A 19,528-nucleotide genomic window follows, 5' to 3' on the forward strand; every position below is an offset into this window, starting at 1 on the left:
GGAGATGCAACCACTCCTGTCCTGTCTGCCTCTAACTCTACCTCCAGCTCAGGGTTTCAGCCTAGGGGAGAAATATCCCTACCCCCAAAGGGTGGGATGCTGCTATTCCATCTCCCTACATCTTTTCACCCACCCTAGGTGGCAGGGACAAGGCAGTAGCTGACAAGCAGGCATGGATGGGGCTATTCAGGGCCGAGTTAAGGTCTTTATGCCAAGGTGGATATCTGGAGTTCTGGCCTTGGGGCCACGCTGACAGAGACATCAGAGCCTGTAGTCTAAAAACATAATTTAATGCATTGTTGTGGGACTGAAGAAGGAGTTTGTGGAGAGGCGAATTTTCTCTTTGCTGGGATTCTGCTGCGGGTGGGGTTTTGGCTGATGGACAGGGAAATCTGCACACGTATTTCGGGTTATGAAGGACGCCCCAGGGAGCTCATGTTCGCTTCGGCCTACCTCGCTGGCCAGGGCTGGAAGGCCTCGGTCTTAGGGCGCTCGGAGAAGGAGGGGGACTGGAAGAAGACAGGCGTCCTGCCCGTCCTGTCCAGTCCAATCAGGCTTACAAATTCTGCACTGCCCCCGCCGCTGGTGCCGCCGCCATTGCGCCGCTGCCGGCTGCCTACGGGATTCAGGTTCAAGCTCATCTCACCATATGGGCGTCACCCTCTCCCTCCCTGGGTTGGGGACAGGGACCAGGAGCACTGCCCAGAGGTGGTGAGTCGCAGACACACTGAGGCCAGGACTGGGGCAGGGAGGACAGCAGGGATGTGTCTTTTCCAACGATGTCTGGAAGTATCATGAAGCGAGAGTGTTCCTTGCCAGGGAACAGCGCGCCCCCGTGGGCAGAGGGCGGCCTAAAGCAACCCCACCTCGCGCTCTCTGCGCCCTTAGTCTGGGTATAGAAGAAAACCCGAGAACGTGCTGTACTTGTTGTTATTGCCTCCGTGCGCCTTCCCACCGTCCAGCTTCACATACACCTCGTCCCCAGAATCCAGGTGCAGCACCACGCTGTTACTGGCATAGTCGTAGTTTTGGTCGGCGTCCTGTGCGATGGCGCTGGCCCGGACCTGGGGGCAAGCCACGGGAGCGGGTGGGTAGTGGAACTTTTGCTTGGACCCTTACCTGGCCCCCACCTGGCCCCCACCTGGCGCGCCCCCTGGCCGGCGGCTCCAGGGTCCACGCTCCCACCCAGGCTGCACGTTCTCTCTCCAACTTAAGCAACTCCTTGGTCCCCTCTTCTCCGCCGCCGGCAAATCCGGGAAGGAGGGAGAGAGGGGACTTCATGGACACTGACCCAGCGGGAAGGGTAGGAAACAGGGGCCACTGCTGAGAGGAAAGGAGACTGTAGGACAAAGGGGCGACCGGGGGCGTACAGTGAGAGCTAAAAAAGAATGAGTTTTCCGAGAAGCCCACGCGGCTGCAGAAGAGATACGCAAGTAGCCAGGGAGTGCAGCTTGGGTAGCGGGGTCTCGGGGCGCTCCCAGCACAACCTCGCATGCTACATTCGGATAAACGCGACCAGGGCTCATTGGGAAGTGGGATCCTGTGGCGCACTCCCTTCCGGGGCTCGCTCGGGCGCTCGCGAGGGGGAAGAAAAGAGACTGGTGGTTCTCAAGCGGTTCGGGGCGCCGGGTGGTGGCGAGGGTCTGCGGGGATTTGCCGGGGTCAGGGGGGTGGGGTGAGGGTTGGGGGGACACTGACCTGCCCGTTCTTGCAGAGATCTGCCCACATGCTGGTGCCGTCGCCGCCGCGCATGAGGATGTGGTAGGTGAAGAAGTAGATGCCGCGCACCTGGCAGCTGAACTTGCCTGTAGTGGGGTCGTAGTGATTACCGAGATTGGTGACTACGTCGTCGAACTTGAGCACCTCGTAGCCTTCGTGAGGGCTCTTGAGACCCACGTAAAAGGCGATCTTTGGACCGCTGAAGGCGGCGCTGAGTGCGCTGGTCACTTCGCTGTCAGAATCGCCGCCGCCCGCAGTTCCGCCACCCACCATCCCGACACCTCCTGCTGCTCCCGCGGTCAGCTGCAGCCCTGGCAGCCCGGGCCGCCCCGAGTCCCCCTTCTCCCCCGGGGGACCCCTGGGTCCAGGGGGGCCCGGCTCTCCAGGGGGCCCCCGCGGCCCTGGCTTGCCGGGTCGCCCTGTGTCGCCCTTGGGTCCCTGGATGAAAGGGGGCGGAGGGTTGACGCTCAGGTCCTGCATGACTTCCAGGGCGGCAGTGCTGGGTCCGGGCGGCGGCGCTTTGGCGCCCGCGGGCCCTCCGCCGGGTGCGGCGCTGTATGGGTCGCAGATCATACGGCAGGTGCCCATCATCTCGTAGTGCGCCGCGCCGGGGGGCGCCGCCTGCAGCAACAGTGGCACCGCTATGAGCAGCCCCAGAGCCATGGCTAGGAGCACGCCGACGGCCGCCAGGCAGGCGCGCCGCCGCCGCTGCCACAGCCGGGAAGCGACAGCCACCAGCTCCTCCTTGCCTCCCGGGGAGGTAATGGTGGGGCGGCGCGGGCGGCCCGGCTCCCCGCGTTCGGGGGCCGACTCCGCGGATCCCGGCCGCACCCCCGACGTGTTGACCCCTGCTCCGGGAACCCAACTACTTCAGCGAGAGGCGCCCTGGGCCAGTCGCGGGTGCCCACCGCGCGAGGGCTGCTCAGAAGAGCCGCGGAGCCCAGAGCGCATGGCCGGGGCGCACAGGACTAACCACGCGCCTTACGAGTCGGAGCGGCGGTATCTGGGGAGCACTGGTGCTGATGAGGCGTCCGGAGCGGACTCGGCGATGCTGCCTCCTGTCCCGCTAAGTGGGGCTCAGCGGGACTCCGCGGGGCTCGGTGCGTAGTGAGGGCGCCCGGGCTCCGCTGCGCGCTCTGCTCTGCTCTCCGGCTGCTCGCTGGCTCCTGCGCGGAGGGGTGACCCAGCTACCCTGACGTAAGGAGTCCGGAGCTGAGCGGCGGAGGCGGCGAGGCAGCGCGCTCTTCCATCACTCGGGAGACGGCGCCCTGTTGTCATCAGCCTTCGGTCCTCCTCCTTTCGGACGGCGTCTCTGGCAGAGACAGCAAAGGCGCGGTTCCTCCTGCAGGCGCCTGGGAGCCACACGTGGGCGCCGCGGGCACAACCCTGAGCTGGGCGCTTCAGACACACCCACCGGAGGCCACGCTCACACGCCTCCCACCAACTACACACAAACACTCACGGGCGCACTCACAGGTGCACACAGGCACCTCCACATGGCCACGAAGGCGCCCAGAATCCTGATGCCAGCAAGGTTCTTCGGGGGTCACCTAATCCAACCCCCTGCCTGCAAGCAGGACCAGAGCCAACCCATCAAGTCAAGTACTTCAGTCCCATGAGGTCTTGCAGGGAAGGACTTTCTGAAAGCCCTCCTGAGTTACTTCTTCAGAATGGAATAAATCTCACTCCTAAGAGGTCTTGCATGCACCTAGCCTGAGGACTCCAAGCTGTTATAGAGGCTCCAGAAGAGCACCCACCAACTCTTTTAACTCTTTAAAGAACCCAAATACAAGAGTCTGTTAGCCTCAGCCTCTTTCTTCCACCCAGTAAATAGCTGGCCCTTGTCCTCTGTATAAAGTTCATTGAGAGAAGCAAATGCTGGACACCCACCACTTGGAGGTAACCTTGGTACACTCTGCCCCCACTCCCAACTGGCCACTACCAGGCAGCTCCTTGAACAGGTGCCTGTGGGCATCCCAAGCTCCCTCCTACTGAACTGGGTTTAGTTAGTTTTAAAAAATACTCCAAAGCCATTCTGAGCCGAAGTCTTGAATAATCTGTGACATCAGACTTAGAGAACTATCCATCTCCAATGCAGCATGTGAGGTTGTCTCCTGCTCTAGCCCTCCCGGATGTGGAAAACGCACCGACCAGGCCTGCGGGGAGAGTGCATGCATGGGTTGATTTCAGTGTCTGGCAGAGCATCAGCATGTCTGGAACTACCACAAGCCCACCTGAGGCTATTGCTTTGAAGAGAACATTCACTTATCAGGCATTGTGTTCTTGTGAGTTATTTAAAAATCCATGTTGTTTCTCTCTGGTCACTCTGGCCCATTTCCCCAACCCACCCCATGTTGCTTCAGCCTCTTTCTTCATCAGTGTATTTCCTAGGGATTAGCAGATGATCTGGCACCTGGTAGGCCCTCAGTACATATTTGTGGAAAAGATGACTAAGCTGTGCCGGAAGCAAGCTTTACCTAAGGGAGAAGGAGAAGAAGGAGGTCATTTACTGGGCACCTACAGTGATGCATCGGGCACTTGGCATGTGTTCCTTCATTTACCCCTCCCAGCAGCCTATGGATTAGCAATTATTCTCCCTTTATACATATGAGGAAACAAAGGCTTTGAAAGGGTGTTTGCCCAGTGTCCTTCACCAATATGACAGAGCCAGACTCCTCCTCATACCCAGACCAGGGACTCCCAGAACCTGGCAGTGAACGCAGCATTGACAGCTAGCTCCTGGCCACAGCCTTCACTGGTTTGCTGGGTCCTGGGAGCCCTCCCTTCATTTCCCTAGGGCCACCCCTAGAACTAGTGGGCCACAGTGACACCAGGAGCCACACTGCCAGGTTCTAATCCTGGCTATGCAACTCTGTGTCTGTGTAACCTTGGGCAAATTGCTTCGCTTCTCTAAGCCTCAATCTCCATGTGTGTAGAATGGAAATGACAAAAGCAACTTTCCCAAAGTTAGTTAGAGATTAAATGAGTTAATTAACATAAAGGCCTTAGAACAATAGTGGGCTCTGTCAAGGTTAGCTATTATCATTAACATTGATACTTTTGACCTCCACCATCATGCTTAAGACCACTAAGATGAGACTGGCAAGTAAGTAGGGTTGGGGATGTGAATTTATGATTTGAACAAGAGAGACCCAAAGATCACCCACACATTCTATCCTTCTCTGAAGGAGAGATGGGGGACTGCACCGTCCTTCCCACATTCCCCTCAGGCTGCCCTGCTCTGCTTCCTGCTTTCTACCAAGACTGTCCAGAGCATTTCCAATCACCAGCTCCACCGAGACAAACATTTTCAGGCTGACACTCATTCTGTTTGAATTCCCTACCCCTGCAGACCATCATCCCCAAATTCCGGTGTTCTTGCCCCTGCAGGATCTGGGCAGGGAAGAAGCAAGGAAGGGCGAATGTGTGAGACCCAGACTTTCACCCTTGCAGATATCACACAAAGCAACCTTTCCTGGGGATCAGCATTCCTGGGAGCACCTACAGCCTTGCAGAGAGGAAGGCTTCTTTGGACAGTAGCAGCTAGAAAAGACTGAGCAAGCAGCCTCCCATCCTAGACCACATGTGTCATGCTCCTCTCTCCCTCTCTTTCTCCTCCTCCCTCCGCCCCCAGGGTGACAGAGCCAGAGTGGCCTGCTGGAGTGTTTGACACACCTCCTCATCCACCTGGCTCCTGCTTCCACTGAGTGATCCATACAATCAGTGACTATCTTCTCATTAATATTAATTATGATCTTTATTAGCATATTGTCTCCATTTTGACTGTAGTTTTATATTTCAAGGCCCAGTAATGACTTAAATCTTCCCCAAATTGCCCTTAGTAATCCAACCTGCATTCTTTCCACCAGCATCCATTGACAGCCTACTATGTGCCAACTAGTCACTTCCTTCTCATCCTTCAAAGCCCGGTGGTCTATGACATATAGTTTGCCACTCGATCATATGCTGTTTGTCTGGTGCTTTGATGACCCCCACTAGAAACAAACACCACTCTTCTTTCATCTGCACTACAGTGTCTTCAACCTGGGATGTCTATCTCCACTCATTCCTCTAGACTTATCCCTACTTGAAGGGTAGCTTCAAGTCCTAGGTAAGTGTCATCTTCTTGTCCAAAGTCTTCCCTGACCCCTCCCCAAGAAGAGTTGACAATTACTGCCCATGTATTCTTAGAGTACCTTGAACATACATACCCCTGCCATCATGTATCATACAACTAAACGTTTGTTTACTAGTTAGCCTCCCCTACCAGGCTGTGAGCTCCAGTAGGACGGGAATCATGTCAAGCGTTCATTCATGATTACATGTCATTCGTTTGTTCAACAAACATTTATTGCCTCCTATTGTATGCCAGGCACTGTGTCGCATGCTGAGTGTGCAGTGGTGAACAACACAGGTGTGGTTCTCTCCCTTCTAGCTGTCCCACAAGACTCCCTCAACACTTTTCACCTCTTTATATGTGTGTCACTTGGGTTTGCATCTAAACAGCTGCTATCTGGCATGGCTGTTTCTTGGCATGATTTCCTTGAATTAGACCTGTGCTCACAACTAGACTGTAAGCTCTTGAGAGACATCATCTTGAATACACTGGCCAATCTCTCTCTACCATCCCCATGGGGAAGGACAGCATAACACAAGGGGCCACTTTACACAAGGCCTTGGAGTCCATGTTACAAGGTGTGGATTTTATCCTGAGTGCAATTGAGAGCCTCTGAAGGAGTTTTAAGCAGAGGAGTGACAAGATGCCATGTACATTTTGCAGAGATTACTCTGGTTGCTGTGTGATGAATGGTGTTGGGGAGGGAGTAAAAATGAAGAAACCAGTTTGGAGGCTATTGCATAATCCAGGCAAGTGGTAATGGTGGTTTGGTGTAGGATAGTAGAAAAGAAGTGGGTGAATTCCAGATGTATTGGAATCCATGGGTCTTGCTGATGGATTTGAGATGAAAGTTAAGAGAGAAGGAGAAAGAGGAGGAAAAATCAAGGTTAACTTCTAAGATATGGCTTGAGCAACTGGTAAATAAACATAAGAAGAGGGGTATTTGGGGAAGAACAATGTGTTGTGGGAGGTGGGAGGTAAAAGGAATTGTGAGCTCTGTTTGGAAAGGTTCAGTTTGAGATGCCAGTGAAATATCTGATGAAATCACCATACAGGCAGTGAACATGAGCCTAGGACTCAGAGGTGAGGTGAAAAATGAAGATATACACCAGAGAGTCCTCAGGATACAGATGATATTTGTAGCCTTGGGAATGGCGAATGAGAAATTGGGAGAGGGAGAAGGAGAACCAATCTCATGAAGAACAACCTTTCCATCCCAGTCATCTAGAAGTTGGATAGAGGAGAAAGGGAAATCTTCAACAGAGACTGAGGAGAAGCAGCCAGACTAATAAAGAAAGCTAGGAGAATGGCTTACAGAGAAGAGTATCTTGAGAAGGAAAATATGATCATTTATTTAGATAGCTTCTAAGAGATAGAACAGGATGAGGACAAAAAGGTATCCAGTGGGTATGGCAACATCAAAGTTTCTGGGGACTGTAGCAGAGATAATTCTGTGTGCTCCCAAAACCATTTCCTTTTGGGGAGGGGGTGGGGGGCAGAGTCAAACTCAATTTCCCAGAATCTCCTTCAGAATGGTAAGAACATGTGACTAAACCCTGGCCAATAGTGCATGAGAAGTGATGTAAGCCATTTTCAAGCTTGGTCCCTAAAATTTCCCAGGCAATTTTATAAGCTCTCTTTTCCTTTATTTGACAGCTAAACACAGAGCCTTAGTGGTCCCAGGGGCTGCAGAGCCCTTTGATAAGTGGAGCCTGGGTCTCTGAATAAGTGCGTAGAGCAGAGCCCCTCTTTCCTCTTGCCCATGCCAACCCACATTGCATCTTGACCGGAATGAGAAATCAATCTGGATTATGTTAAGCTACTGAAATGTGGGGGTTATTTGTCACAGCAGTTGGCTTAGCCTGTCTAATGTGAAGACTTTAACAAGATCCTTTTCAGTTGAGTAATGAGAGAAAAAGCTGGACTGCAGTGGATTGAGGAATGAATGTGAGAGGGGTAATGGAAACAACGTGTGTAGATGACTCTTGAGAAGCTTGAGAAGGAAAGGGACAGAGAAATGGGGCAGCAGCCAAATGCTGCTGTGGGATCAAGAAGGTAAGATTAGAGATGGGAGAAACTTGAGCATGTTTATTTGGTAATGAAATGATACAGCTGGAGGTGGAAATCAACAATCGAGAGACAGCTGGGATAATGCAATGCCTGAAGTTCTTAGTAACGGACTTATAACAGAAGTTCAATAAAAGTTTGATGTCTTTAGCAATAATAATAATAGGTAATGTTTATTGAGCACTAACTATGTCCTAATTACTACACAAAGAGTTTTCGATATATTAATTCTTTTAATGTTCTATGGGATATATGACCTTGATTTATAGATGAGAAAACTGAGATAAATCCATATACTTACAAATGTCACTGTTGTATGTAATTTTTCCAATAGTTGCTCCAAGGCATGGTAGGATCCCAGACTTGTGTCTCTCCAGATCTGGAGCTCCAGCCACTAGGCCATTCTGGCTGAAGTCTTCATGTGTGTGTTACTCTTATCTCCCTACTAAATTGTAAGCTTCTCAAGGGCAGAAACTATCATGAGGACATAGTAAGTGTTCAAAAGTTCTTGAGAATTTTATATTGCTTGAAAATTTTACATATATTATCTCATGTCGTGATTTGCTTAAGAAGTAAACACTGGGGAAATGAAACACTCTTTATGGTGGAAGAGTAAGAATGGAGAGCAAAGAAGGAGCACCAACCTTAACAGCCATGCAAGTTCCCATTAACCTTCAAAAAACCATAGCGGCCTTCCTTCCTTCCTGCTTCCCTCCTTCCCTCCCTCCCTCTTCTTTTTTTTTTCTTTTTCTTTCTTTTTATTGGGGAATTGGAGAAGGGGAACAGTGTCAGGGAATTGGGGAAAGGGAACAGCCAAGTCATTGTTTTTCAGTCTTAGTTGTGGAGGGCGCAGCTAGCTCAGCTCCAAGTCCAGTCACCATCCGGCCGCCTGTCAGCAGTTCAGGGAAGCTCAGGGTAGCTCAGCTCAAGGTACCGTGTTCAGTCTTAGTTGTGGGTGGGTGTAGCCCATCATCCCATGTGGGAATCGAACCGGTGAACTGTTGCTCAGAGCTCGCGCTCTTAACCAACTGAGCCACTTGGCCAGCCCCCTTCCTTCTTTTCTTAATTCATTTATTTGTTCATTCATTCTTTCAGTAAGAATTTTACTGAGTACCTATCATATGCAGAATGCTGTGCTGGGGTGGTGGTGTGGGAGGGAGGATTCAAGATGATGTCCTTGTTAAAGAGCTTACAGTCTAGTTGGAGGGACAAGACTAATAAATAAAATCACATAAGCAGCCACGTAAGATAGCTATTTAGGTGATGTAGTCAAGGATAGACAGGAAGAGGCTGCTAAAAGCAAGTCATTGTGGCCACAGCACTTGAGGAAGTCTGTCCCAGGATGAAGAGAAAGAGCATAACCTTAGAGGACAGGTGACATTTGAATCAGTAGAGGTCTGGGTGGATAACAGGATGGAGTCATCCACCAAGGGGTGTTTGGGGCAGTGAAGAGAATGGTCTATACAGATCAGAGAGGGTCTGTGCAGGGCTGGTGGAGATAGTAAGCTGCACATGCTACATTTCCCATCAAGCCCCACTCCCCACAAATATTGATTGCTTTGTCTTCCAGCTCCATTCTTTTTTTAATGCTTCATTTTTGGGAAATCTGGAGTTATTATAGTGGTCTTTGCCCTGTGCCTCTCTTTGTATATCCAGCCCCAGCCCCTTAGTCTTTCACTGTGTTTATTGATTGTTTTGAAAGAAAGAGAAGGGAAATAAGGTTTTTTAGTCGGTGCTGGGCGCTGAATTTAGTGTTCCAGAGGGTATGGGTACCACAGCCTCTCCAGTCCTTTTAGGCAGGAACAAGGCTGAGTCCACCTCTCCCACTGTTCTGAGAGGCTGGGCCACTGTGACCCGAACGCTCTTTTCTATTTCCAGCTTTAGCTCCTGAGAGCTCACAGCTGAAGGGGGTGGGAGAGGAACACTCCAGTTCCTGAAGATATTCAGACAGCCCTACTCAGAGGCCAGTGAGGAAGTGTCTGCCCGCCAGGCCCATTAGCCCAGAAGCAGCAACAACACCTTTTAGTCAAGAGGGTCAGCCAGCCCCTGAAACCTGGCCCAGCCCTGTAGGGGGCTGTGGCTGGAGCCCTAATTATCGCTCCTCCGAGTAGCTGGTTCTGGCTAGGTTTTCATAGAACTGTGGGTCTGTAGCTGTCTCTGGTCTGCTTTCTCCAAGGCCCAAGCTTCCTGCAATGCCCACAACTACCAAAGACAAATCTCTCAGGAACCCCAGGTTGTGGTGACTTAAGCTGGGATTTCTCTACTGAGCCAGCCTCATCCCCACAATGTGCCGGTTATTCAGGCCACCCTGCTTCTCTGTCATCTAGCAGGCAGGGTGGTGCGGTTTCATTATTCACCCGTGGAGCAAATATTGAGTGTCTGCTACGTACAAGATTTGGGGGATCCAGCTGAAAACAGAAACACCCTGCCCTTGCTGGCTGGGTGAGCTTACACAGATTACTTTTCCAACCTCCTCTTTTGCCTTCCTGATAATATCTGTCAGCATGGACCTTGCTTCACGTGAGCCACCTATGCCCTGGGGCTGGGTGACACGTGATGAGTGATAATCTCAGATGGTCCTTGCGGTATCTTACTCTGAGTGACTTTTTCCCCACTAGGAGGATGTATGTTCTTCTAAGATCCTGCCATTTGGTCTCCTCATCCCACAAAACTGGCTGTGGGACTGGACCCTCAACATGCATTTGTGAGATGGAGCAGAGTGAGATAGGAAAGCCCGATGCTGAATGTACTTTTCCCTGGGCAGCATAGCAAGCCACCAACAGCCCCCAGAAACCACCAGAGGTGTGTGGCTTCTTGTTTATTTTTGTTTTGCAGGCTTGTGTTTACTGTGTGCTGTTAATAACGCAAGTTTCTATGTCCTGAAAACACACTTATTGACTATTGAGGGAAGCAGGCTTTTGATTCAAAAGTTCATCTGAGACCATAAAGATTTCCTACAGAGTGAGACTCACAGCCTTTTGTTCATACAGATGGAAAACTTAGTCCTGAAGCAAAGCCCTCCTGCCACTGCTCCAACATGAATGGGGCAGCTACTCCAGGCTGAGCACTGAAGACAATTCCTGGCCCTCAAGACACAGACAAGGTAGGGAATTGAACAGTACAGTGCAACAGTGCTCCTGGGACCTCAGCCATCTCTGTGCATGCCTGAAGAAAATGGATATATCTTCTGGTACCATCGCCCTCCCCTTTGTGACCATCTTGTGGTCCCTAGCAAATGTTTCTTTTCTCTGGGAACCTGTATCCATTTGATGGGAGATACTGGATGGGAGGGGCTTTAGATGACAGTGAGTTTAGCTAAGACCCCATCTATGCAGTGCAAAAATATACTGTGGTCCTAGCAAAACTCAGTCCCACCAGCGTTGGCTTCTTGAGCAAGAGAAGTCCAGCGCTTTCCCTTCCCCGGAGTGCACGTGGCAGGCCTGTCGCTGTCCATGGTGCTAATGGCTGTGGCTGCCGGACTTCTCTTGTTTGGAAAGGATGGGGTTTCAGGAATCCAAGAATTAACTCATGTTCACAGGCTTTGATGTGAAGCCATAGCTCTGTGTGGGAAGTTGGACACTTCATGTATGCCCTCCCTCTCCCAACCTTACCCTTACACAAGAGACATGCTCCCTGGCTGGGCCAGAAACTGTACTTTCCTCTCTGACTCCCAGCTTTCCTTCCTCTTGGCTGTTCACTCTGCGTATCCATTTTCACACACACACACACACACACACACACACACACACACACTGACACACACACACTTCTTGTGAAACACAGCTGTAATGAGGCAACCACGCATCCTTTTCCACAGCCAGTTTTCCTCCCAGTTAGGAAAGAGAAATCAAGCACAAAGCTAAAAGTGCAGTTTTGACAACACCCAAAGTGCTTCCTCCAGACTCAAATCTGTTTGATTTTCTTGTGTTGTAAAGATGTGGAAGGAACACATGGTCATGGCAGATTAATTTAGGGAGGGCTGCAGCTCTGTGGGAAGAGGGCCACCAGCAGGCCTAACTGGGGGTCATCAGGAACCAGAAAAGCCCCCAGTCCCCACCCCCAACCAAAGATCTGGCCTCCATTAGAGTCACTCTTAGAAACAACACAGCAATTCCCAAAGGGTTTTCCATGAGCTCATACTTGAAAGAAAAAAGAAAGTATTCCCAAGTAAAATTGGTTTGAAAAAACTCTGGGTCAAAAAATTTGCAGTGTGTTTGTTTCACTGATGAACTTTTCAGAACCTTTACTATACCAATACTCATTGTAATATTTTTACCTGATATATTGGCCAGTTTTTATGTAGTACACACAATACACAGTGCATTGATTCTAGAACATTCTGGCTTGAGTTCCAATCTTGGCTCTGTCGTTGACTAGCTATGCTGCCTTGAGCAACTTCCTTAATCTCTCTGTGCCACTGTCTCTTCATCTATGAAACAGGAATAATAGTAGTACCACCTCATAGGGTTGTTGCAAAAGTTAAAGGAGTTAAATGTGAAAAACTCTAAGAAGAGTGCCTGGCAGGGCACTAATATTTGTGAAACCCAGTCTGGGACATGCTGGGCTAAGGCATTGCCTCTGGAAGGCTCCCACAGAAATGCCATGCAGCCTTTGCACAAGCTATTTCATTTTTCCCACCCAGAACGTCCTTCTCACTACTTCAAACTCCTAAGGAATCACTTTCGGGCTTCAAAACCCATCTTAAAAGTTTCCTCCTAGGACAAGCCTTCTGTGAATCTCTCAAGCAAGTTAGTCACTCTATAAAAACTTTGAATAACATTTTGCTTTGGAGTTGCCTTTTATTAGAGAATTTGTTACAGTAAATTGTGATGATTACTTTAGGTGTCTCTCTTCCCCAGTGTGCTATGAGCTCTTCAAGGGCAAGAACTACAATCTATTTATGTCTAGGGCCCCAGTGCATACACACTGTCTGGGACACACTTAGTGCTCATCGTGGGCATATTTAATTAATTTATTGTGTGTGCTTGCATGTTGCCTGGTTAGGGTAACATGTGATATCCTCCACTGCTCACTAGCACGATGAGGTGAAAAGCATGAATGGCTCATGCCTCCTCCACTTACCACCTGTGTGAACTTGAGCAAGTCAAGTCTCTTCCCTGAACCTGTTTCTCATCTTAAAAAGTTAGCAATGCTCCTGACCTCTTGGGGTCTGAGGAAAAATTGGAGGTAAATATCAACCCTGCCCATTCCCTTACCACCACCACCGCCACACACACACACACACACACACACACACACACACACACGCGCGCGCGCGCGCGCGTGCACACATATCTTGGGATTTTCTGGGTAAAGGAAAGAGAAGAAAAGGAAAGCAGGATCCAGGGATTGGCAATAGGCGATGGGGCAGGGGAATGGTAACAGTCCCAATTTCAAGTTCTCTGATGGTAGCCCCCTAAGCACACTTAACCTGACTAGCCTTTTGACTCCCTACAGGACTCCGGAGCTTGTATCCAAATGAGAGAACCCTCTCAAATCTCATGCCTCCCAAAAATGAGTGCAAGGAATTTATACAAAGGAAGTCCCTCTCCCTCCCACTGTGCTCCCTCCTGCAAGCCCAGGCCCCATCAAGTGTCTACAGTCACTCCCCCTCTCTAGGCCTCAGTTTCCCCCTCTGTCAGATGAGTACAATCACTTTAGCCCTGTTTATTGAGAGGTGGGGTGGGGGCATGGAGTAAGAATCACCCTGGAAGCGTCCTGGGAGGCAGAGAAGGAGCAGAGACATTCTCTCCTGGGCCATGGCTCCAGTCCCCCAGTCACTCAGCTACTCCCCCAGTCACAGAGTGGAGGTACCTCTCCTGCTCTTTCTGCTTCTCCTGGGGAAAGCAACAATGGAATCACAGCTCTAGTCTGTGGGTTCAGTGGTCACTCCCAAGGGAAGGGGTCTTCCCCAGAGGCCAGCATAATTCACTCACAAGGACCTGATGCTAGAAGGTGGGACTGATGGGGGCAGCTCAATCAAAACAGTGTTTCAAATGGGGTTGTTCATGGTGGTCTCTCCCACCCCACCTGCCCAATGCTAGTGCCCAAGCTCTCAGCTCTACCCCGCCCAATCCAGGCCTCACATACCTTTTCTGTCCTCCAACACCCCAAATAACACTGTTCAGAGTTGAGCATAACTATCACCCTGAAGCCCTCTTAAAATACAAATACCCTAGCAGAGTGTAACCTATTGACTAACACTATAGTCTGAATTAGTATGATAGAGGCCTTATGAGTGATGGAAGATACCCTGTGCAACCTGGGAGCTGGCTAGCAGGGAACAGTAAAGGCTGATCAGAGCAAAGCAGCATGTGAAATGGAAACAGGCTGGCTCCTAGCCCAGAGCTGGGTTCAGGTCCTGGCCTCTTTCTTCTGGGTAACACTCTCTCTGAGCCCGAGTTTCCTCACTGTCAAATTGATGTCATAGCAGCACATCACAGAGTGTTAGAGAGTAGATGGCATCACGTATTCAAAGTGCCTGGCACATAATAAGCACTCAGGGCATTTGAGAGAAGTGACATGAAAGGGGAAGGGGGGAAAGGCAGGAGTGAGGCTAAGGCTAAAATCAGGTAGTCATGCTGGGAGATTTATTTTCATCAGGGCTGCCCTGGTTGTTTATGGGTGTGGGGAGATAGATGTGGGTACAGAGGGCCTGTCCGGCTGCTGTTCATGAGGCTCCCCTCTCCAGGCACCTGGGACATGGGAGGAAGTTGGGCTTGCCTACCTCTCCTTGGCCCCTTCCTGGCTCTCCACCTGGAGATGCTCAGCCTGGTCCTTCTTGGCCACCAGTCAGCAAAGCTACTCTGCATGCAGGAGGGTGAGCCAGCTGGCTCAGCGTGGCCTACATTGACACAAACAGGAAAAGGGTCTGCAGGAAACACCAGTGGCCATGGCCTCTGTCTCCAAAAGAAACAGTGAGGGGGCTGGAGGGCCAGGCGTCCCCATGACACCATGGACTTGTGAGGAATGCGAGTGAGCCCAGGCCCTCAGGGTTGCAGGGGTTGAGCTTGGCACAGGAATCTCTCCAGCTGACTGTGTTTTCCTCTGGAACCTTCGCTCATCTGAGTCCTGGAATGGATAGAGGGGAAGGTGTGTCTGCTCTGTGCCCAGTGTGCAGGGCTTCGTTCATGTCCATGAACTTGTTCCATCATCAGCCCTGGAAAGCAGGCACTGCAACGAGTGGTGAAGTCTGTCCTCAAATTGGGCTCATTCAAGGGATCTAGGAAGTTGGATAAGGAAGACACTCATCTTTATTATCACGCTAATTGAAATATAGCATTTCCTTCCATTGGGGAGGTAAGCAAGGGAGTATATGTAGTTAGCAATACTTGTGACTTTATCACCAGGAAGAATCACAGGTATTTTCATGGCATAGTATAATAATTACAGATATGAGATGCAGTCACATGATATGTAGACCCTTGCTAGTCTGATTAATGAAATGCACTAACAGAAAAGCACATGTATTACCATATTATAAATTTGTGCTTTAAAATATTTTGATAATTATTTTTAAAAATTATTTCCTTTGTCACCTTGTTCATTTTATTTTATGCATATGGAAGAATCTTTCAGAGTAGGGGTCCATGGCTTCACCAGGCTGCAGAAGGTATTGTTGGCACAAAAAACAGTTAGGAACTTGTGCTCTGGAGCCAGGAGTTTCTGATCCTGGCCACAGCATGCTTTGTCATATAACTTAACTCCCTGGGCCTCAAATGCTTCATCTATAAAATAGGGATAATAACAGTACCTATGACATATGCTCAGAGGATTAAATGTGATGAAAGTCTTACCACACTGCCTGCCATACAGTGAGTGTCCTGATAGCAAAGCTGCTCTAACACACAGATTCATCCTCCCCTTCCCAGCATGGGGAGCTTTCCCAGGCCACCTGGAACAGGTAGGATTTCACCAGAGAAACAAAAGCCAATAGGAGACACATATTAAGGGATTTATTGCAAGAAATTGGCTCACACAACTGTGGGTGCCAAGTAGGCAAGCCCAAAATCCACAGGGCAGGCCATCAGGTGGGCCATACTAGAACTCCCTGACACAGGAGGGAGCTGCTCTCTGTCCACAGGGTGAATGTCTTCTTCTCATGGCAGCCCCAGCTCTGCTCTTAAGGGCTTTCAACTGATTAAATCAGGCCCACCCAGATGTTTGAGGTAATCACCTATTTAAAGTCAACTGACTATATACATTAATCACATCTACAAAGTATCTTCACCTATATTAGCATTTGATTGAGGAACCAGGGACTGTAGGCTAGCCAAGGTGACACATAAGACTGATCATCATACCACTGAAGGAGAATACGAGGAGGTCTGGAGAGTTTCACGTGGACGAGGAGACTTGGTTGGGAGGGAGTAAGTGTGACCCACTCCATTAATTCTGCCAGAGCTCAGTGAGGCCTGCTCCGCCTGTCACTCGGAGCCCTACCCAGGGTGCTGCCCCCTCGCCTCTTTTATGTGTTACATCTGGGCCCCTCCAGCATAGCCACGGTGCAAAGACACGGTGCTCTGGTTAAGGAGGAAAGAAACAGAAGCATGTGGCTACAAAGCATGTACAGAAAATGCGGGCACAAAAAATGTGGTGAGCTCTGAGGGGTTTAATAAGGCAGTTACAAGTCTCACCTGGACATGAGAGTGAGCAATACATGGTCTTGAGGGGCCCCACTGGGTGGGGGTGACAGACAAGTATGGTACAAGAGGCCCTGAGAAGTACACATCAGGTGCAGACATCACCCAGAGAGACAAGAGCTTCTTTAAGACGGAATTTCGGAAGGCGTCTGCTGGGCTGTTTTGGCAGATTCTAGACCAGAATCGTGATTCTAATTGCCAGGTAGACTTGATCCTATCTGGGACCTTAGCTGGGGACTTTATGAAGAAGCAAAAGTGTGTTTTAAGCATCACTGACCTACCCTGTCTGCTGAGAAACCTGGATGAGCTCCTCCCTGGGCACATTTCCGCTTCAGCCCCTCTTCAGGGATGGGAAGCAAGAAGCCCTCAGTTTGTATCAGTTATTCTGTGAACAGCTGCAAATACTGGTGGGGCCATAGCCCCTGTCTCTCTGCCTGAGGACAGTGCTTGCCAACATTCTGACTGCTGTCTGCAGTCCGGTGTTCTAAGCACACTGAGGAAAGGGCCACTTTCTGCTTGCTTGAGGTTCAAACTGGTACAAGACCTTAGGTGCTCAGCCCCTTGACTCTTTCTGAGCGGCTGCCCCCTGGTGGCAGCAGGCCATTATTACTGTCTAATCCCTTCTTTTCCAGGTTCATCTAGGTTAGGTCACAGAAGCAGGAGGCATTGGTTTGGCTTGGGGAGGCAGGGAAGTGTTCTCAGAGAAAATGGGACATCTGATCTGGGGTTTGTAAACCAGAGGATAAAGAAAGGAAAGGCATTCTGGGCCTCAGAAAACCACATGCAAAAACATGGGGGCATTAAGGAGAGGGGATTTTGAACTCCACAGTCAGGTAAAATATGGGAAGGCACAGAGAGGAGGGGGATTACTTCCGGTTCATAGAAATACAATAGGAGTGAGAAGGAGCATGAGGGAACCTCTCAGAAATGCTGGATGTGGGGACCAGCCTTTGCCAAATCCTGGGTCAACTTGGGCCCTCATTAATGTGGAAACTGGAGAGTTGGATCCTTTACAGATTTGGAAAATTTTTGTTCCAAAGGACCCCTGCCAGGTCCCTGTTTATGTGACTCATAAACTGGCCTTCAGGGACAAAGAAACCCAACTCACCAGTTACAGAAGGGCTCTGGGTCAGGAGGGACTTGGTCAGAGAACCACCACCCATGTCAGCACAGGCCCATCCGCAGGGATCAAGCCCCCACCCCACAGCAATTCCACCCAGAGCATGTCAGATTGTTGAAATTCCACATCTTCCTACAAAATCATAACAGGGTTTGGAGGTGCAAAGGAGAGTTGCGAGGTGTGTTTGTATACAGCCCTCTGGGGACACCAGCCATGTTGCCTGTTTTCTTATGTAATCCTCATAACAACCTCTCCAGAAATACGTAATTAGCTTCATTTCACAGATGAGGAACTTGAAGCCCAGAGAGGCTAAACAACTTTCCCAAGGACACCCCACAGTTAGTAGCACGAGTGGCATTTAAACCCAGTTCTATGTGTAGCCTTTAGCATCCTTTTTGCTGCACTCCACGGGGCTTTGGACAAACAGAAGCAAGTTTGCAAGGGCCGTCACAGTCCATCCTCACAAGCCCCCTGGCAGGGAGGAAGCATTGCCGTCGTATGTGATCCTAGATGTCATGATCTCCATCTGACACATGATGCTGGACCACCCTCTCTGTCAGCTCCTCCCCAAACCAAATTCCTCCAGCACCTCAATCAACTTCTTGCTGTTGCGTTTCTCCATTTCACAGTCTAGAAAACTGAGCCTGGCCCTGAGCCTCCTTTTCAGGGTTGGAAGCAAGACCACTGATGGGGGTCTGGTGGTGTCAGCTAAAAGGTGGTGGTACAGGTGCCTTTATTTTTTCTGGGGGAGAAGAGCCAGACCTCCTGACACCCTGACCCATGGCAGTGGAGGGATCCCCAAGGGTCTTTAAACCTCCAAGCCAGAACGCGTTACGTACCAGGGCAGGGGGGCAGGGGAGGTGGGAGAGGTATATTTTATTTTATGAGAAAATTAGTTCCTGCTTTGTCCCTAACTCTACATGCATCTGAGTACATCAGGCCTCCTCCCTGGGTCTAGGCCTCCTCTGAAAAATAGGATGGGAATGCCCACGTTTAAGTCATCTTCAAGCTCAAACATCCACGTAAACTCTAGGCTGGTGAAACAGCTTCTATCAGTCAGCTTGGGCTGCTGTAACAAATACCACAGACTGAGTAGTTTAACAGAAATTTATTTTCTTACAGCTCTGGAAGCTACAAGTCTCCTTGGCTGTCTTCCCTCTATTGTCTTCACATGGTCTTTCTTCTTTTTGTCTGTGTCCTAACTTCTTCCTATGAGGATAGTCCTATTGGATTAAGGCCCACCCATATGACCTTATTTAACTTTAATCACCTCTTTTTACATACCCTATCTCGAAATACTGTCACATTCTGAGGTATTGGGGCTGAGGCTGTCAACATATGAATTTCGAAGGGGTACAGTTCAGCCCATAACACAGATAGAAGACACCCCTCTTTTCATAAAAGAAGTTGCAACCCCAGCCCTTTAACAGTGAACTCCCTGGTGCATTTAAAAGAAAATTTAATTCTCACTTTTCTTGCAGGTCTACATTAGTGGCCCTAATGAGGCCTGTCTGTCTGCAATCTGATATTAGAGGCCAGAAATAATTTTTCTATTTGCCACTTACTGGGCGCCAATCTCATGCCTGAGACACAGTAGGCACTGGCTGGTGGAGGGGATACAGAGACTCTTCCCCTGTGCCAGCATCTTAGAAGGAGAGTGAAATGTGCTGGAGTTAGGGTAGAAAGAGCGCAGGCTTCAGAGTCAGACCCAGCACAGCTATCACCAGCTGGGGACCTTGGCCAAGAGAACTTTGTGAGCCTCAGTTTTATCATCTGGACAATGGGACTATAGTGCTACAGCAGACATCCTGGCCCACACCATCTCAACGCGTGCAGGCGTGCGCTTCCAACTACCAGCACCTG

The 19,528-nt window shown here is 50.0% G+C and overlaps 1 protein-coding gene across 1 annotated transcript; it reads right to left on the bottom strand.

Moving 5' to 3' along the window:
- Window positions 1–271: 271 nt before the first annotated feature.
- On the bottom strand, window positions 272–3,021 carry C1QL2 (complement C1q like 2). The gene is made up of 2 exons (XM_019629247.1): window positions 1,699–3,021; window positions 272–1,064 (listed from the first exon to the last, which is right to left on the bottom strand). The coding sequence occupies exons 1-2, from the start codon at window positions 2,380–2,382 to the stop codon at window positions 885–887; spliced, it is 864 nt and encodes a 287-aa protein (XP_019484792.1). The 5' UTR covers window positions 2,383–3,021; the 3' UTR covers window positions 272–884.
- Between the last annotated feature and the right edge of the window lie 16,507 nt (window positions 3,022–19,528).

This window comes from Hipposideros armiger, unplaced genomic scaffold, assembly GCF_001890085.2.
Source record: "Hipposideros armiger isolate ML-2016 unplaced genomic scaffold, ASM189008v1 scaffold_833, whole genome shotgun sequence".
Taxonomy (NCBI): domain Eukaryota; kingdom Metazoa; phylum Chordata; class Mammalia; order Chiroptera; family Hipposideridae; genus Hipposideros; species Hipposideros armiger.

Bases quoted from the DNA above. Each gene is read 5' to 3' on its own strand.
- C1QL2 (XM_019629247.1), bottom strand. From the start codon at position 2,382: ATGGCTCTGGGGCTGCTCATAGCGGTGCCACTGTTGCTGCAGGCGGCG. The intron at 1,065-1,698 runs GTCAGTGTCCCC...GCTTGCCCCCAG, and splicing joins ATCTCTGCAAGAACGGGCAG to GTCCGGGCCAGCGCCATCGC.